Source organism: Maniola jurtina, chromosome 14 (assembly GCF_905333055.1).
Source record: "Maniola jurtina chromosome 14, ilManJurt1.1, whole genome shotgun sequence".
Taxonomy (NCBI): domain Eukaryota; kingdom Metazoa; phylum Arthropoda; class Insecta; order Lepidoptera; family Nymphalidae; genus Maniola; species Maniola jurtina.
Genome location: NC_060042.1, coordinates 2641302 through 2659989, shown reverse-complemented (window position 1 = coordinate 2659989; position 18688 = coordinate 2641302). Strand labels below are relative to the sequence as shown.

At 34.7% G+C, this 18688-nt stretch overlaps 3 protein-coding genes across 3 annotated transcripts; 1 reads left to right on the top strand and 2 right to left on the bottom strand.

Moving 5' to 3' along the window:
• The first annotated feature begins 1843 nt into the window (after positions 1–1843).
• Positions 1844–4972, top strand: LOC123871977 (ribosome biogenesis regulatory protein homolog). The gene is made up of 5 exons (XM_045916068.1): positions 1844–2086; positions 2274–2552; positions 3049–3268; positions 3762–4024; positions 4765–4972. The coding sequence occupies exons 1-5, from the start codon at positions 1938–1940 to the stop codon at positions 4913–4915; spliced, it is 1062 nt and encodes a 353-aa protein (XP_045772024.1). The 5' UTR covers positions 1844–1937; the 3' UTR covers positions 4916–4972.
• A 1323-nt stretch (positions 4973–6295) lies between these two features.
• On the bottom strand, positions 6296–9436 carry LOC123871978. Its single transcript, XM_045916069.1, has 2 exons — positions 8071–9436; positions 6296–7378 (listed from the first exon to the last, which is right to left on the bottom strand). Exons 1-2 carry the CDS (start codon positions 8985–8987, stop codon positions 7345–7347), a joined length of 951 nt encoding a protein of 316 aa, XP_045772025.1. The 5' UTR covers positions 8988–9436; the 3' UTR covers positions 6296–7344.
• Positions 9437–12642: 3206 nt separating this feature from the next.
• LOC123871976 (DNA fragmentation factor subunit beta) lies at positions 12643–16019 on the bottom strand. The gene is made up of 4 exons (XM_045916067.1): positions 15782–16019; positions 15282–15417; positions 14257–14445; positions 12643–13730 (listed from the first exon to the last, which is right to left on the bottom strand). The coding sequence occupies exons 1-4, from the start codon at positions 15884–15886 to the stop codon at positions 13090–13092; spliced, it is 1071 nt and encodes a 356-aa protein (XP_045772023.1). The 5' UTR covers positions 15887–16019; the 3' UTR covers positions 12643–13089.
• Positions 16020–18688: the final 2669 nt, after the last annotated feature.

Here is an 18688-nt window from a genome sequence, read left to right as displayed (position 1 = left end):
GGGAATCAGTAATGCAAAAACAAAGTTATAGTATTTGCAACTGAAAGCAGTTCGTTTTTGTATTGACTGTCATCTTATTATTAAGTCACATTAGTTTCCAGAAGTTCATTTAGCTATTTACTACTTAGTTATTGTTGTAGGTAACTTCGGTTTTCTTTACAGGCATGAGAGCGAGCTGAGTAGATACCGGCCGGCGTAACCTAAAATTTGAGTTTTGCTATCGAATCTATCGATCTCTTTGCTGAGACCAAGGTAAGTAGTTAGGTACCTACCTAGTATTGTTCAGTTAACAAAACGAATTTGAAATTCCCGCGTAATTTTCTTCACTGCGTACCTACCTAGTGCGTTTTTTTTTATTCTCTCGTCTGGCTTTACAAAGATTAACCAATGTCAAGTTTGAAGATATTTTTAGGTTAGGGAAACTATATAAGTAAGGACATCGTCTGTGCCGGCGCTCGCCGACATACGCACGGCACCCCTTTAGAGCGCTTCCCAATTAGTTCCAGCATGGTTCTAGCACCAAAAACGCCAGTGAAACACAAAAACCAGCCACTTTTAACAAAAAAAAAAAAAAACGCTCCAAAAAGGCACCACACGCGCGCCATCAAACGCTACACAGACAAAGTCCACCTAGTGCGTAGCCTCTCAAACTCAAACAGTCCTGTGTTGCCAGATCGCCCGATATAAGACGATTTTAATCTTTTTAACCCCCGATCCAAAAAGAGGGGTGTTATAAGTTTGACGTGTGTATCTGTGTATGGCATCGTAGCTCTCAAACTAATGAACCGATTTTAATTTAGTTGTAATTTAGTGGCTTGATGGAGAGTGTTCTTAGCTATAATCAAAGAAAATCGGTTCAGCCGTTTGAAAGTTATCAGCTCTTTTCTAGTTAATGTAACCTTCACTTGTTGGGGTGATATAAATTTTTAATTTAAGTACACTTGTATTATAAATTGATTAACAAAATAAGTTATAGCTATTCAAAGACATTTCTAAATCCATTGGTATATTATTATTTTACATATTGATTTGTTTTTCTTTTTCAGGATCAGCAGTCAATTTATTCAATCAACAATTATTATTACGATTCTTTTTAAGCTTAACTAATGGGACAAGAAAACTGTTTAAATTTTTGTATAATAAAGTGCCATATTAACCTGTTTATTACTTTTATTTTCCACGAAAAATAAGGAAATGTTACTTTTCTCGTGAAAATGTTACATTTTGAGATGTCTCGTGTTACAATTGACTATCTGCCACTGGCAACACTGATTCATTCCTTATCATATCCATTCTTGTCACACCACACATCCATCTCAACACTCGCATTTCGGTCGCATGTACTCGTCTTTCATCCTTCCCTTTTACCGCCCAACATTCTGAACCATACAATGTGACAGGTCTAACGACAGTTTTGTAAATTTTCCGCTTAAGTTTAAGGGGAATTTTCGGGTCGCATATAACACCTGAGACCTGTCGCCATTTCATCCATCCCGCATTCATTCTATTGTTCACGTCTCGATCAATGTTACCGTCACTTTGGAAAAGCGAACCGAGGTACCGGAAATTGAAGCAGACAGGTAGAGTTACGCCATCCAAAGAGATATCAGAGAAACTGGAGGGGCCACCAAAGTCACAGAACAGATGTTCTGTCTTCGTTCGGCTGAACTTTGTAAATATAGGAAAGAATTCCCTTTTTCTTTGAGTCTCCTGTCTCCACCTGTCTCACTCTCAAAATAACTTATCTAATGCAAAGTGTACCAAAGAGTATGTAATTACTACGTTACACAGAGTACTTTGTAAAGAGCTAGAACCTAGAGCCGTAAAACCAGTTTTTTAAAAAACCTTTGAAGGTATGGCTCAGGTGGTGCTGTCAGTGGTCATTTTTGATTTTTAGGTTATGTTATTACCTATTTGAAAAAACTTATTTTTCCACTATGGATATCGTTAATGAAATATTAGAAAGAGAACAGAAAAAAGCTGAAAAATACAAGCCTATCACAGTTGAAAAGCATTTAGAATTGGACATTGATATTGGGACTTTACTAGCTGCAGACACCAATGATTTGGATGTAAAATCTTTGAGGTAATCTTTTTTGCACTGCATTAAATATTTAAGTAAACATTAGTGAATGATTGTATTAATTTAGTTTTTGAAATAGATTTTAGCGCTCAAAATTAAAAACTACATATGTGCTTAAAAACAGGATGTGCGCAAATCCTTTATATTTTTAGAAGTATCCATATTAAACTAGCTTTTTTATTATTATTAGATCAGACAGCGAAAGAGATGTATACTTACAGTCTCTGGCCCGCGACAACACACAGTTACTTTTAAACAAGATCTGGGAGCTCCCCACAGAGAGGATAGATGAAGCTATAGTGGTTAGGCTGCCGGCGCCCAAGACTGTGCTTCCAAGATCTAAGCCTGTGCCTAAACCTAAGCCCTTGACTAAATGGCAGGAGTTCGCTAAAGCAAAAGGTATCACTAAAAAGAAGAAAGATAAATTGCAATGGGATGAACAGTTGCAGAAATGGGTGCCGTTATATGGGTAAGAAAACACAATTTTAGGCAATCCGCATTAACGCTCCAAATGCATTTGCGCTGCGCGATGCGACGCGGTGCGGAGTTGCCTGCCGCGTCGATAAAGTGCGCCTTGCTCCATACAAACTCATATACATATAAACTATATTATTAGCAGCACCACATCACAGTGTGCCGCGTCGCGCAGTGCAGCGCAAATACGTTCGGGCCTTAAACCTCTAGAGTAGTTATTTAATCTTTATGCATGATTAGCTCACAAATTTTTCAAACTATTGAAAAATAATAGTTTGAATTTCCTATATATCTGCTTATTATTATATTTGCTTTCTCAAAAATTTCAAAATCAAGAAGTACATACCTACTTATGTTGCATAACTAAATGTTTGATAGAATAGTTATGGTACGATAATTCTTCTAGTTTCTTCAAAAGCATACTGCATGGCAAACTGTTATCTCTTGTATTTACTCTACTAGTTAGTAAAAAACACTTGTAATCATTTCAGATTCAGAAAAACAGCAGCAGAAAAACAGAAAGATTGGTTAATAGAAGTACCACAAAACATAGACCCAATGACAGACATGTATGAGAAGAAATCCAGCGAGAAGTCCGAGAAGGTGGCAAAAAATGAGCTGCAGAGGCTGAAGAACATTGCGAGAGCTAAGAAAGTGAAGATTCCCAGAGTTGGTCTGCCTGTCACCGCCGATAAAGCTTCTGCTACTCAGGTAATAAATAATAATCCATACTGTAAGGTGGGCTTGCTGATAGTCTATACACATCCCAATGCTCTCTGACGATTTCCAAGAGACTAAGCTTTGGGGGACTTTGTGGACTCTCTAGTGACACTTGATAGTGAGAAGATTTGTAAACATGTGAGAAGTTTAATAAAAGTATTATTATATGGTTTAGGTATGGTATTTGTATTTCTTTTCATGGCTTTTTTACATAACTGATTTTGAAGAAATTTGGTACAGAGATAGATTGCATTCCAGAGCCATAAGTATTGGCTTTATTAATGAAAAAAAAAAACTTGTGAGAAAACCTCATATAGAGAGTTCTATGAAATGTTTTCAAAGGTGTGTACCGTCTGCCAAACTAGATTGGCCAGCGTAGTGGAGTCTAGCCTAAGTCCTAAACCCTTTTCATTCTCAGAATAAAGCCTTGTCCATCAGTAAACTGGTGATGAGTTGTAATGATGATGATAACTTGTATTTTCAGTTATCAACAGCGGCTGTAGTAGCAAAAGCCTCAACAGCGTCACTTGGCAAATTCCAAGACAAGCTGCCAAAAGAGAAGGAAGCAAGAGGCATCGGCATCCACGAACTCATACCTGGCAAAGAGAGGAAGAGGAAAGCTCCCATACCAACTCCTCAGGTGGAGAAGGAAAATAACCTGAACTTAATTGACAGAATCCTAAACAAGAGACCTAAAATTAACTTGGAGAAAGCTGTGTCGAAGCATATTCATGAGGAACAAGTACAGTAAGTATCTTTAATCGATAAAACAAACAAAAGAAATTTATTTTTCACTAGCGTATGCCCGCCACTTGCGCCACACGCGTGGATCACAAATTTCTAACCCTTTGGGAGTTGAATTTACGGAAATCCTTTTAATAGTTTTCTGCTTAGTAAATTTCAGCATGTTCCATCTAGTAGTTTAAGCTGTGCTTTGATTGATCAGTCAGTCAGCTTTTCCTAGCTTTTCCTTTTATGTATTTAAATATAGAAACCGGTTTGGAAAGAAAATTCTACTGAGAAGAGCCAGCATGAATCTTAGCAGGTGTTCTTTTTATTCTTTTTAAAAAACAAAATGATGAGAAAGATTTTTCAAGAAACAAAATTTTTTTAAAGCCTTTGGTTGAATTTGTGATACTTTTGTTTAAATTGGGAATGAATGCAGATTGCGATAAAATGACAGCTAATATAACGATCCCTAACGATACTAACCCTAGTCTCAAAAAAAATTAAGAAATTATTGTTTGGCAAAATTCGCGACCCAGGAGTAGTACCCCGCCGCGTCGCGCTGTCTCAATCTCAATCTCGCTTGGCGCCTACTAATGTTTCATAGATTCGAGAAAATGCCTAGTTTTCCAAAACTAAACAGTGTGATTCGATAGTACTACTAAAGGCAATTCACTAAGACGTGGCTCTAAAACCACAAAAAATTTCAAAGTGTACCTATAACTTAAAACTATCAACCCTTGTTCATTGTTTGTTTGTAGAAAATCGGAAGAGAAAAAGAACATGAAGCCACTCAAAGGCAAGCGCAAGGCGAAGGGTAGCAACCAATCCAACTTCTCAGCTAAAAAACCTAAAGCCGGGAAGGGGCAAAGGAACCCGACCAAAAAGACTACGGGAAGAAAAAGGAGATAAGATTAGTGTTGTATATTTGTACACGTTACATGTTTAAACATTAAAGTCTTTACTGTATGCAGTAAGTTTTATTTAATACAATACATAGATATCATTTATGTTACTTCTGCATAAAGTAGCTTTCTAATAGTGAAAGAAATTAAATCGATTAAGTAGTTTCAAAGTTACATCAATTACAAACAAGCAAATCTTTCCTATTATAATATAGGTATAATCAATATATAATAAAACTTGTTGTACACTTAATATGAATTAAATATTCATATCCCTATAGGTATGTATATTTACAGCAAAAATAAATATAGTGCCATATATGTACCATATTGTAATATCAGACAGATATTCATAAAATCAAACAAGTATCCGTATTTTTAAACTTTGCCTATCAGTTTAATAATATGTAAGTAGGTACATAATTTTATTTTTGTGTGTAACTTTACGAAATGAAACTAGAGAATATCTTGAAATAAAATATATTCATATTATTCACTTTATAACTCGTGACAATAATATTATACATTATAAACGATTATAATTTTATTATTATAACCAATGTTGGAGAAGGTAATAATGTCAATACTGTATAAGATCTATTCTACATAACTCCCTACCTACTCAAAATCAACTATTCTATTCAATCTTTGATTATTGCGAATATATTTAAAATTTGGCACAATTAAGTATGTCATAATTATAATACATATTAAGAACCACCCATAATAATTTAAAAAGTAATATTAAGTAGTGTTACAAAGTGTAACAGTAATATTTATATTGCAAAATATTTTTAAATATTACAAAAAGAGCGAAACTTATCATAATATAGCTTTTAAAACAAAAGATAAAAGCATACATGCCTAATGAAGACATAATTTAGTCTAGAAGTTATAACAATATCGTCATTTTTTAAACTACAGCCTACACACAAACACTAAAGCTATAATGGAAGCATACTACAATGACAATAATTAAAAATTTATGTTGTTATTGCAAAAACCTTTACATTATTGTGATATTTACTTACTTATATTTTATGTATTTGTAAACTAAATAAGTGGTACCATATTTCTTAAATAAATAAAATAAATACTTAAATCATTAATTAACACACCCTAGAAACTCAACTGAAGAACATATTTTTTATTAAATCTAAACATCAACATTAGATACAGTTATATCTCATAAAGTTATAACAGGAATATTTAATAGAATTAAGTAAGTATATAATTTTCATATATGACGGCGAAGCCGACACCAAAGTGTTTTTAAAAATAATGACGTCAGCATTGCTGACGTCATTCTCATCATTATTATCACTATCCTGCATAGTAACAGTATTTAAACTATAATTTCTTCAAAATAATCACTTTATTACTTTGCACTTAAATTGACAGCGTAACAATTATAATAAGAGATGTACACTGTTCGGCTGCTCGAGCCGGAATGAGGCGCGCGGCAACAAGTACTCGTATTTATAGCAAAATCGAGAGGGGATGAATCAGATAATCAATTTTACGAGAATTGTTTCAATTAAATGTTTACATTGATGCGCACCTATTTTACGGTAACTAATTAATCATTTTAACTTAACTAAATAATTATAATTTAACTTTAACTATTTTTAGTTTAAAACAATCAAATAAGAAAGACATGCTTTTAAAAAACCTAACTAAAATAGTTCGCTATTCTTTTAAAACATTGTAATTAATTTTAAGAGTTACAAAATCTTAAAATAACTGAAGTTAATCTATCGCTGCGCCGATACGGCCGTTCTGATCGGCGGTGCGCGCTCTGCACCAGCCGCGTATAAGACGTTTCTCTCGATGATTCTCGAAGTTTATCTAGAACAAAGAAATGTTTTTCTTTTGAGATTGGTATCTGTGTACCCCTTTTATTTTATTTTTGTTTTTCTGATAAATAATGGAAGTGAATTATTTTGTTTAATTTGTATTTTGATGTACACTGTGGTACTATGTTGTACACTGTGGTACTATGTTGTACACTGTGGTACTTTTTATTGCGTACTCTGTGGTACTTTATTGTTAGAGTACTCTGTGGTACTTTATTGTTTACGTACTCTGTGGTACTCTGTTTTGCCGTACTCTGTGGTACTCTGTCAGCCGTACTCTGTGGTACTTTGTCATATTGTTGCCGTACACTGTGGTACTCTGTCAGCCGTACTCTGTGGTACTTTGTCATATAATTGCCGTACACTGTGGTACTCTGTCAGCCGTACTCTGTGGTACTTTGTCATATCATTGTCGTACTTGGTGTACTTTGACGTTGTGATTGTTATGGTGATGTTTTAGTAAGTAATAATTAAAATATGAAACATACGTACGCTTTTATCAGCTGTTTCTTGTGTTTGTTGCTCGACCATGCTGACTCGTGAAGTAGATGGTGTAGGTTCTTCTGCTGATGCTGGAGGTTCATTTTCCGCCGATACGGTTATCTGATCTCCAGGTCGAGGTGCCTGACGAAGTTGGTCGTGAGCGACTTTTCTTGGTCGCCCTGAACCAACCACTTTTTTTACTAGATAGCGGTCATTGTCCAATTTATCGAAGATTGGGTTTTTATTTTGAACCTGATTGATATTCAGCTGACGTTTTAATATCGTTCCGTCCGAAGTAATCATCATAGTAAGGTTCGTATTATTTATTAAGTTCATACCTACTAGGATATCTGTAGACATCTCATAGTCTGCTACTATGGTTAACTGTAGTTCAACATTAATATCATCAATTATTCCAACTGTAACCAGTGTAGCTATAGAAAGTACCGGAAATTGTCCGATTCCCTTTAAATAATTTCTCGTTTGTATTCTTCTTCCTGGTAACTGAGCAGCTACTGATTCTCGTATAAGTGAGCACTCTGCGCCACTATCAAAAATTGCCCGAAATGTCTTCATTCCAATTTTAACCTGAATCGGAGCTAGTTTTGATCCAGCAATGTAATTTACGTTTGATGTTACTGCACGGTCGCGCTTAAAACATGTTTCAAAAGTATGCCCTGAAATTTTGCAAAATGAACAGATTGTCGTTTTATTGTTCTGGTTGTAGATTACTTCCTTGTTACTGGTTTCTGTCTTAGTTTTGTTTCTTTGCTCAGCCCTTGATTCAGTTGGCCTGTAATAACATTCACTAGTGGTGTGATTGGTTTTTTTACAGATATGACATGACGAAGTTGATGGTGTTGCATTCGAAAAACGTGGTCTCTTATCTGCACTCGTATTATTTGAATTTGGATGAGGACGCTTCATCGTTCTTATTGATGATGCCACGGATATCAGTTCTGGCACTGTTGTGGCTCTTGTATTTAGTAGCTCGATCCTCAGTCTTTCGTCCTCTACGCATCCAATCACTGCTTCAACTGCATCTTCATTTGATAGTTTGTCCTTGGTGATCCTCCTCCATAAGACCCAAGCTCGTGATAGGAACTCTGAAATATTCTTAGAAGAGTCGTACACATGTTCTCTAAACCGAACTATGTCTCTGGAATAACGGTTTTCTGGCTCGAAAGTTGTGATTAGATTGTTGCGTAGTTCGGCCCATGTTGCTGTGGTAACCATCCAATCGTCAACCCACATTTTCGCTCTTCCTTTTAGAAGACTGCCAATCCTCATGCGTATATCAAAATCTTTAAGATTGTATGTTTCTATGGCTTTGTCGATGTGTTGACACCACTCGCGTATTCCCACATTCGTGTCGGGGTCGAATGATGGTAGATAAATGTCGGTAATACGCACTTTAGTTTCCGCTGGTTTACTTAGGCGTTCCGACATTTGCTGCATCACTTGCATCATCTGCATCATTAATTGTGGTGGTATGCTATTCATTGACGCATTGATCAAAGGTGCTTGTGATAGTTCTTGCTGCGACAAAGTTCCACTATTGCCTGTGATATTCAATCCATGATGCGGTTCTGTTCGTGTTATAACATCAGGCTGTTGTTGAGCGGAAGTGGCATGTGATCCCACTTCTGATGACGGCGAAGCCGACACCAAAGTGTTTTTAAAAATAATGACGTCAGCATTGCTGACGTCATTCTCATCATTATTATCACTATCCTGCATAGTAACAGTATTTAAACTATAATTTCTTCAAAATAATCACTTTATTACTTTGCACTTAAATTGACAGCGTAACAATTATAATAAGAGATGTACACTGTTCGGCTGCTCGAGCCGGAATGAGGCGCGCGGCAACAAGTACTCGTATTTATAGCAAAATCGAGAGGGGATGAATCAGATAATCAATTTTACGAGAATTGTTTCAATTAAATGTTTACATTGATGCGCACCTATTTTACGGTAACTAATTAATCATTTTAACTTAACTAAATAATTATAATTTAACTTTAACTATTTTTAGTTTAAAACAATCAAATAAGAAAGACATGCTTTTAAAAAACCTAACTAAAATAGTTCGCTATTCTTTTAAAACATTGTAATTAATTTTAAGAGTTACAAAATCTTAAAATAACTGAAGTTAATCTATCGCTGCGCCGATATATATAAAATTGTCGTAAAATAGCTCTTTAATGATATTTAAATTGTACCCACAGTGTACCTACTACATATTTTATTTTGCATATCTACTTATAAAAAAAGAATAATATTAAAAGAAATGAATATAATATTTTGTCAGATTTAAGTAGGTATAATTTAGAAAATCATCACATATAAATAAAAAATCCTAAAATTACAAATAGTTAACTCATTTAAAACAATATTAAAATGTGATATCACAGTGTTAAATCAATTCCGAATTTGTCTACTTTGAAATGGTAATCTAACTTTGCTTTGCTGGCTTATAGGTATTGTATATTGAACAAGATAATATTATTTATTGCATTTTATGTTATATTCATTTATGTTACGCACTTATTGAAATCTCCAAAGTTTAACATATTGACTCAAATTCGTATTTCATTCATTATGGCCAAAAAATAAGTTCATTATCAAAATTAACTGTGTGAAAAAACTAAGCTTATAACTAATGGCTATCTATAACCCTGTTATGAATTGAGGTTTGATACCTAACACTTTTATTAAATTCATAAAACATAATCTTACGATTACCCATCGGCTGTTTTTCTGTTATTATTACTAATTTCTATGGCATATGATTTAAGTAGTCACTACAATTTTGGCTGGCATTTTGAAAATGCCTGCAGTGATCTAATTTTTATAATACTTATAACATTAGGTAATGCCGGCCCAATGTACATTAGGTGGCGCATGAGTCATTGTATTGTTTAGTGCGCGCAAAACAAATACATAGTCCAATCTCAACACGAGGCATAGGACAGTCCAAAAACGGATGTCAGCCGGCCTTACGTGTCTTTAGGCTATCTTTAGTCTTTGACCTGCGCAATCTGCTATGTGGCAACTTCAGATTAGACTTCTTGTTTTGCGCGGACTATAACCAGACACCTCCATGCTAGTGTCAACAACAACTACAAAATGTCAACTAAATTGGATGAATGATGGAGCGCATAGGTAACGGACGAACACACTTTGTGTGTTGCACAAAACCGTAAAATTTTATAATAGGTATTATTAAAATAAACATAACTAAGCAAATAGAATACCTTAATATTTTTGGGCTACCTACCTTTGCCCAGGATTACAAAGCACACAACTGATTACAAAGCACGCAACTAATAATACCTACACGAGAATATTGTGGTGACGAGAGAATTTTAACCTTCATGAAAAATAGTCTTTAGACTGGTATATAGTGATCTGTGCAATAGTCCCTCGTCAGCGCAGCTCGTCAGTCGCGTTTTACCCGCATTTTTTGGGGCCTTTATATTTTATTGCGTGTAGAATATTTAGTAGAAACTCATTAGGTAGGTACAACCTCTCACGATTACAGGACTGGACTGTAATTCCGCTAAACATGTATAAGTATAGTAAAAAAATAATTATTTGCTTCAACAATAACTCATAGTCAGCATGCCAAATAGGAGAATCGATCAATAACAGGTAATTTTTTTTCACCTTGCTCTTAACAACTATAATAGAGATTTATTAACCAATATTTATTAATATATTGAATATTGGTTAGTAAATATTTAGTATAATAAATATTGGTTGCTTAAGCTTATTAAAGTTTAAGTCTATGCATAACTGATAATATAACCATCGCTTGCTCAGTTCGCATTTATTTGGCGCGCAGTTTTCACTAAGTGAATTAACAACTAATTCTAACAGTTATATTTTCTTAAATTCTAAACCACTAAAAGGGTAGAGGAGATCAATTATGGAATAGAAAAATTTAATTTTATATTAATCAATTAACATACATTCATACAATCACTACTTTGAAGGCTACATTATTTTAATACTTATATGGTAAGTATACCTACCTTGGGCGATCATGGAATATGGACACATCATCTCAATCCATCGCCCACTACCGATCACGAATATCCTCTCAGAATAAGAAGGGGTCCACCACGCTTGCCCAGTGTGAATCGGCACACCTTTGTGAACATTATGGAGAACTGTCAGGCATGCAGGTTTACTCACGATGTTTTTCTTCACCATTAAAGGCAATAAATATACTAAATTGCTTAAAAATTCACGTTACTTTGAAAAGATAGTGGTGCGTGCCCGTGGTCGAACTCTGGACTGTGTTGTTTCCAGCATATTGGAATTAAGCAATTGCCATAATTTGCTCGAACCAACCCCTCCTACAGTGATCTTTACAGCTATTAAGTTTTACTGACATTTAAAGTGTAGTGTATTGAAGTAAACAAGTAAAAAATATGAACACTGTTGATGAACACTGATAGTTCATGATTTATCAAGAATTATGTGTGAACACATTTTGCATAACCTTTGATGTATTTTATTTAATAAATTGTTTCTTAATGTTGCATGATTATTTATATATTAGATAAGACAAGATATATATTTTATTACAATGATATTATATATATGTGGCAGCGAAATGGCATATCCCTGAGGGATACGGCCAACTATATTTGTTTAGTGAAATGGTCTAATTGAGTTTTCGTTTTAACATCTCGCGGGCGCCATTTCGCTGCGACATAAATATGGGGTTCCAATGATGTTTACACAACTTTGGAGCTTTCCTATTTAGGAAAAGAAAAACAACTAAAATACAAATTACTTAGTATAAAAATATATATGTAGATACCTAATAGTAGATATAATTAATTTAAGTGGATTTTACTAAATTAAACTGGAATGCATTAGACAACTTATTGAATTGTAAAAAAATCTAACTTAATTATATAGCAAGAGTATATTTTATATTAAGCGTAGAGTCAGAAAAAGTTAGAAGGTCAAAAAATATATAAATATAATTTAATCCTCTCAATATAACATTGTAAATATTGATTTCATTGATAATAATAAACTTTGTATAATTAACTAAGTAGTAGATAAACTATCTAATCTTGAAATGGAAAACTTTTGACTTGTAGGTTATTATAAATTAATTGGTTATATTTTGGTTAATTTTAACTAACTATGGCAGTTGAAGATATTTTTTTGCAAAATTCAAAAGTTTAGCCAACAAGTTAAAAGTTTTTCTATCAAGTACAGTACCTGCATTTGTATAATTTGAATAACTACTAAAGAGGATGCCAACGCAAATATTGGATAGCAGGCAACATAATCTCTCTGAAAACAGATTGCCATCATACTTAACCCATTAAAAATTAAATGCCTTAAGAGCTGAAGTCTTTTCGACAACTACCAAAACTCAGCTTTATGTATTTTGACATACAGTTGAAATTGGTATACTTAAAACAAAACAAGGCGGGTGCGCGCCTGTCTGCGTCTGCCATTTGACAATATCAGACTGTTCATTTTATCCATTTCTTCACTCGCAATGAAACATCTGAACACAAAATAAATCAAACATGACAAACAAAATCTCAAGTGAACATTTCTTCCAAATGAACCATCTGATATTACCTTTAAGGCCGATGTCCACTTAAGCGGAAACAATATTTTCAGCAGATTATGTAAAAGATGATGAAGATGTAAAAAGTTATCAAGTCTTCTATCCAAAATCTGCTGAACAAATCTCCGCCCAACTTTGCTTTGGCGCATACCGGGCCTTATGCCGAAATAAATAATGCTTAGTTTGAGTTGTTATCAAGATAGATGCCGGCTCTGCCGATGTGCGTTACACTTAGGAGCTTTCAATACATTGAGTACCATAACATTTTCCACATACAGTATATAAATCAGACTCAGCATCATGTTTTCCTTTATAATGACACACAATATGGACCAATTTCAAATTCTGACAAGTGAAAATCTGCAAATAGTATCTATCAGTTTCAATGAAACCCTCACTTGAATCCCTCTCACAAGATATACATTTAACTTCCCCATATGCAATTCTCTCGATTGCTTTTAAAATATTTGGGGTGATTGAACGAGAAAGCTCAATTTTATGATCTAAATTCCAAGTTTGGAATATAATTCTTTCTTCTCGACTCCTATATGGATTTATAAGATGGTCACCTTCATAACTGCACTTATTTTTGTTCCACAGTCCCCCGCATTGAAATAACCCATTTTCATTACAAATACTCATAACTTTATCCTTTCTATTGAAATAGCCTTCATTATATTTATTAGTTTCGAGGATTTTCCGTAAGTCTAATAGGAACTGGTCTATCAGTTTTTTACCCCGCCCGTTTTTGGAATGAACATACAACTCGGATGACTGTAACGCTGACTTGGTCTTGTAGTAGTAGCCCCTCATACGCTCCTTGACGCGTTTGGACATTGATTGTTCTTTTGTTTTTTCTGATGGCTCAAGTCCTAAAAATTTTGAAATCAAGGAAAACAAATCAAATCAAGAAAAATAATGGCTGATAGTGCTAGCTAAGATATGTTTTAAATATTAAGATTCATACTAATATTGCGAAACATTATGCTAGTGTGTCCATCTATCTATCTGTCTTCAATCACACCACAATGGATGTGACAGTTTGATGTGATTTTTTGCATGGGTATAGTTTAGTCATGAGAGTGACATAGGCTATGTTCTACTAAGCCCCGTGGAAACTGATTTTCTGGTTCTGATTTTTAAAAGCCTAATTTCACACATACATTGTGGACATCATCTAATTATTTAACTTTTAAGTAATTATGAAATAAAATGGATTTATTAAATGAATAAATATTTCAGTAATTCAGAAGTTATAAGGCTCTGACAGAGGTATGGACGGATAAAATGACCCAAATAGACTCAGAGACTTTATTGAACTTGGTCCCAGTAGTATAGCAAAATAATAGTGTATGGATACTTATAAAAGGACATGTTTTACAAGTTTTAAAATCCTACCTTCAAACCATTCTGGGTCTTGTGTCCTTTCACTAAGCATTGTTTTGGCATCATTGGCTGCTGCAATATACCTCTGGAAAACCTTGAACTTTTCGTTGAGGTTTGAACTGAGGAAATCCTTAGCGGCCATGCCAGTATCAATGTAATCTTTCTTGTGTTTGCGGATCATGCTGTAGTAGTAGTCAAAGTCTAAAACAAGTAAATAAAAATAATTTTTGTTACTAAGTTAAGCTTATCTTTTAAATTTTATCTAAGAGGATGTCATCATATTGTTTGTTTAAAAAAAAAAGGGGGCAAAATGGATCAAGCTTATCTAACTCAAAGGTAATTAGCTAACTCATAATAGGTTAGTTTTGATGCTGACTAATTTTTCTTCATCAATCTTTTTTTTTTGCTGACATGATGGTTATAATGATATTAATTAAGACCCTGATCTTAGAACCTCACAATAACTCACAACAACTGTTGCAAGACTATCTGTCTGAATTTGCAAGCTGTAGCCACCTGTAAATGGAATTATGCATTGATCTAGCACCTAAGATTTAAATTATGTAAAATTTTTAACTGATCTGTTGGTGGTTCTAATAAAATAAATTTATTTTTACTATACTATTGTCGTATACTTACATGTGTTCAGATTGGACTACTTATTTTCCACACACTATGCTTTTAAGAGAAAAGATTGGTGATGGTCTAGTGGTTAAGACATGGCTTCCTATTCAGGACGTTGGGATCGATCCTAGGAATGTACCTCAAACTTTCCAAGTTATGCACATTTTGTAAGCAATTAAATATCACTTTCTTTAATGGTAAAGGAACCTGCCTGCCTGAAAGTTCTCCAAAATGTTCTCAAAGGTGTGTGAATCTGGTACTGCTAATCTGCATTGGGCTAGCATGGCAGACTATGGCATAAGATCTTATTAAGACAGGTGACCCATGCTTAGTAGTGAGCCAGCGATGTATTGATCATAATACTACTTGATCCTTTGGTCTTTGATTGATGAAAGTGACAATATAAAACATACCAGTTACCATTTTTTCCGTGTCCTTCAATAAAATGAATAGTGTCTGTGAAGGCAGTGTGTTCAGGTACTCGTCATCATCCACTTGCGTGCCGTCTTCGGCCACGTAGAGCCGGCACTCCGCGCAGCTGACATTGAACTGCAAACACGACCACGGGAATTAGATTTAGGTCACGGAAATAGGTCAAGGAATATGGGCCTTGACATAATTTCAATTGAGTATTATACATTTTATCCAGGACATTGTATAAAAAATCACCTTTTAAGAATTAAACTATAACTTTCACTATACTGGTATTATTAAAAACTGGTAACAGGGATTAAAATAGGTCACGGTTACCGAATCAGGTCAAGGGACATAGCCTTGACCTATTTTAAACACACGAGGACAAAAATACCTTTTTATGAATTAAACCGCAATTTATAAATAGCAGTAAATTGTTGTAAATAATAATTAAGCGCTAAAAACAAACAATTTGTACGAAATCGTCAATTATACTTACACCTAACTTTTTGCGCGATTTTTCAATAAGTTCGTTTAGGTTCTCGGCGGCCACTCCAATTTTCTTCACTCTTTGCACATCAGTCACTTTATACCCTTTTTTCATATTTTATCGTGTGATAATTAGTTTTACTCGAAATATTATGCGGAACAGTAAATAAAAACAAAGAACATAAAGCAAGACGACTTGAATCCCTGATTTCTAAATTCTTTCTGAAGAAAGTACTTCCGGTTTTAAACGTCACTTTTGCTTTTTGCGCGAATTGTGGTTAATCTGTGTTGTGGAGTGTTGTAACCACAGATGAAGAAGGATATCAATGAACGAATGAAATATGTAATCATTCGCTTTTGGTGCTTTTACACTCTCGCGTTTGCTGATTTAGATTTTAGACCATAGAAATTACTGTTCGGTCCTCTTCTTATATATTCTGTCCTGCAGTCCGCAGGTGTAGCACAGAATATATAAGAAGAGGCATATAAGGTAGGTGGTAAGTCTGTGATGGGACTTCGTCTGTGGTGGCGTTTGCTGGCACGCGTGTTGTGCCTTTTTGGAGTGTTTTTTTGTTAGAAGTGGCCGGATTTTGTGTTCTGCTGGTGTTTAAATTGGTGGTGGAACCAGCGTTGCCAGAATGTTACTTTTGTAACATTTTACGTTACTTTTGACCCCCTCATGTTTCCTCCATGTTACACGACTCAAAATGTTACTTTACGTTACTTTTAGGACTTCATAAAAATATTCAAATTTTTCCCAGCAAACCAAAAATAATCGTGAAACGGAACGCATCAAAACAGTTTTCGTTTGTCGTAATTGGCCCATGTGTTAGTTTCATAGTTAGTTTATTTCACTTTCTCTAAGTTATTGGTCTAAGTTCACTTTGTTTTGTAATTGCTCTGTGATTAAAGAAGTGTTTTGTTTGTTTTTCTCTGTGACTCAACTTTGTTTTGGATAAAATACGTCCATGGATAATAAAGTTATTCGTGGACTTCGTCTGTGATGGCGTTTGCTGGCGCGCGTGCTGTGCTTGTTTGGAGTGTTTTTTTTTTTTTTTTTTTTTTAGAGTGGCTGGTTTTTGTGTTAGTTGGTGTTTTTTGGTGGTGGAACTGACTGGGAAGCGCTCCAAAGGGGCGCCGCGCGTATGTCGGCGGGCGCCGGCGCAGACGGAGTCCATACTTGTATAAATTCAATAACTTGAAAATATCCCAAACTTGACATTGGCTAATCAGAGTAAAGCCAGATTTAAAGAAAAAAAAGAAAGTTATTCCTTGCGGGGTAGTGATATTGTAGGTATATAAGTACAAAAAAAATTGTATCTTTATTTCGTCAAAATTCGAAAGTGATTGGTTTGTTCGTTATCCTTATCGACTGTGTATATGTGTTGCTAACACTACTTGCTTGGTAAGTAAATGTTGTATACAATGTAGTTTTAAGTAAATTAGTAAGTAACTAGTTAACTAATTAGGGAATCAGTAATGCAAAAACAAAGTCATAGTATTTGCAACTGAAAGCAGTTCGTTTTTGTATTGACTGTCATCTTATTATTAAGTCACATTAGTTTCCAGAAGTTCATGTAGCTATTTAGTACTTAGTTATTGTTGTAGGTAACTTCGGTTTTCTTTACAGGAATGAGAGCGAGCTGAGTAGATACCGGCCGGCGTAACCTAAAATTTGAGTTTTGCTATCGAATCTATCGATCTCTTTGCTGAGACCAAGGTAAGTAGTTAGGTAGCTACCGGCCTAGTATTGTTCAGTTAACAAAACGAATTTGAAATTCCCGCGTAATTTTCTTCACTGCGTACCTACCTAGTGCGTTTTTTTTTATTCTCTCGTCTGGCTTTACAAAGATTAGCTTATGTCAAGTTTGTAGATATTTTCAAGTTAGGGAAACTATATAAGTAAGGACTTCGTCTGTGCCGGCGCTCGCCGACATACACACGGCGCCCCTTTAGAGCGCTTCCCAGTCAGTTCCATCATGGTTCTAGCACCAAAAACGCTAGTGAAACACAAAAACCAGCCACTTTTAACAAAAAAAAAACGCTCCAAAAAGGCACCACACGCGCGCCATCAAACGCTACACAGACAAAGTCCACCTAGTGCGTAGCCTCTCAAACTCAAACAGTCCTGTGTTGCCAGATCGCCCGATATAAGACGATTTTAATCTTTTTAACCCCCGATCCAAAAAGAGGGGTGTTATAAGTTTGACGTGTGTATCTGTGTATCTGTCTATGGCATCGTAGCTCTCAAACTAATGAACCGATTTTAATTTAGTTTTTTTGTTTGAAAGGTGGCTTTATGGAGAGTGTTCTTAGCTATAATCAAAGAAAATCGGTTCAGCCGTTTGAAAGTTATCAGCTCTTTTCTAGTTAATGTAACCTTCACTTGTTGGGGTGATATAAATTTTTAATTTACACTTGTAACTATTATAAATTGATTAACAAAATAAGTTATAGCTATTCAAAGACATTTCTAAATCCGTTGGTATATTATTATTTTACATATTGATTTGTTTTTCTTTTTCAGGATTAGCAGTCAATTTATTCAATCAACAATTATTATTACGATTCTTTTTAAGCTTAACTAACTAATGGGACAAGAAAACTGTTTAAATTTTTGTATAATAAAGTGCCATATTAACCTGTGTACCTTATTACTTTTATTTTCCACGAAAAATAAGGAAATGTTACTTTTCTCGTGAAAATGTTACATTTTGAGATGTCTCGTGTTACAATTGACTATCTGCCACTGGCAACACTGGGTGGAACTGACTGGGAAGCGCTCTAGAGGGGCGCTGCGTGTATGTCGGCGGGCGCCGCCACAGGCGAAGTCCATACTTATACACATAGTTTTACTAACTTATAATTAACTACAAACTTGACATTGGCTAATCAATGCAAAGCCAGACGAAAGAGA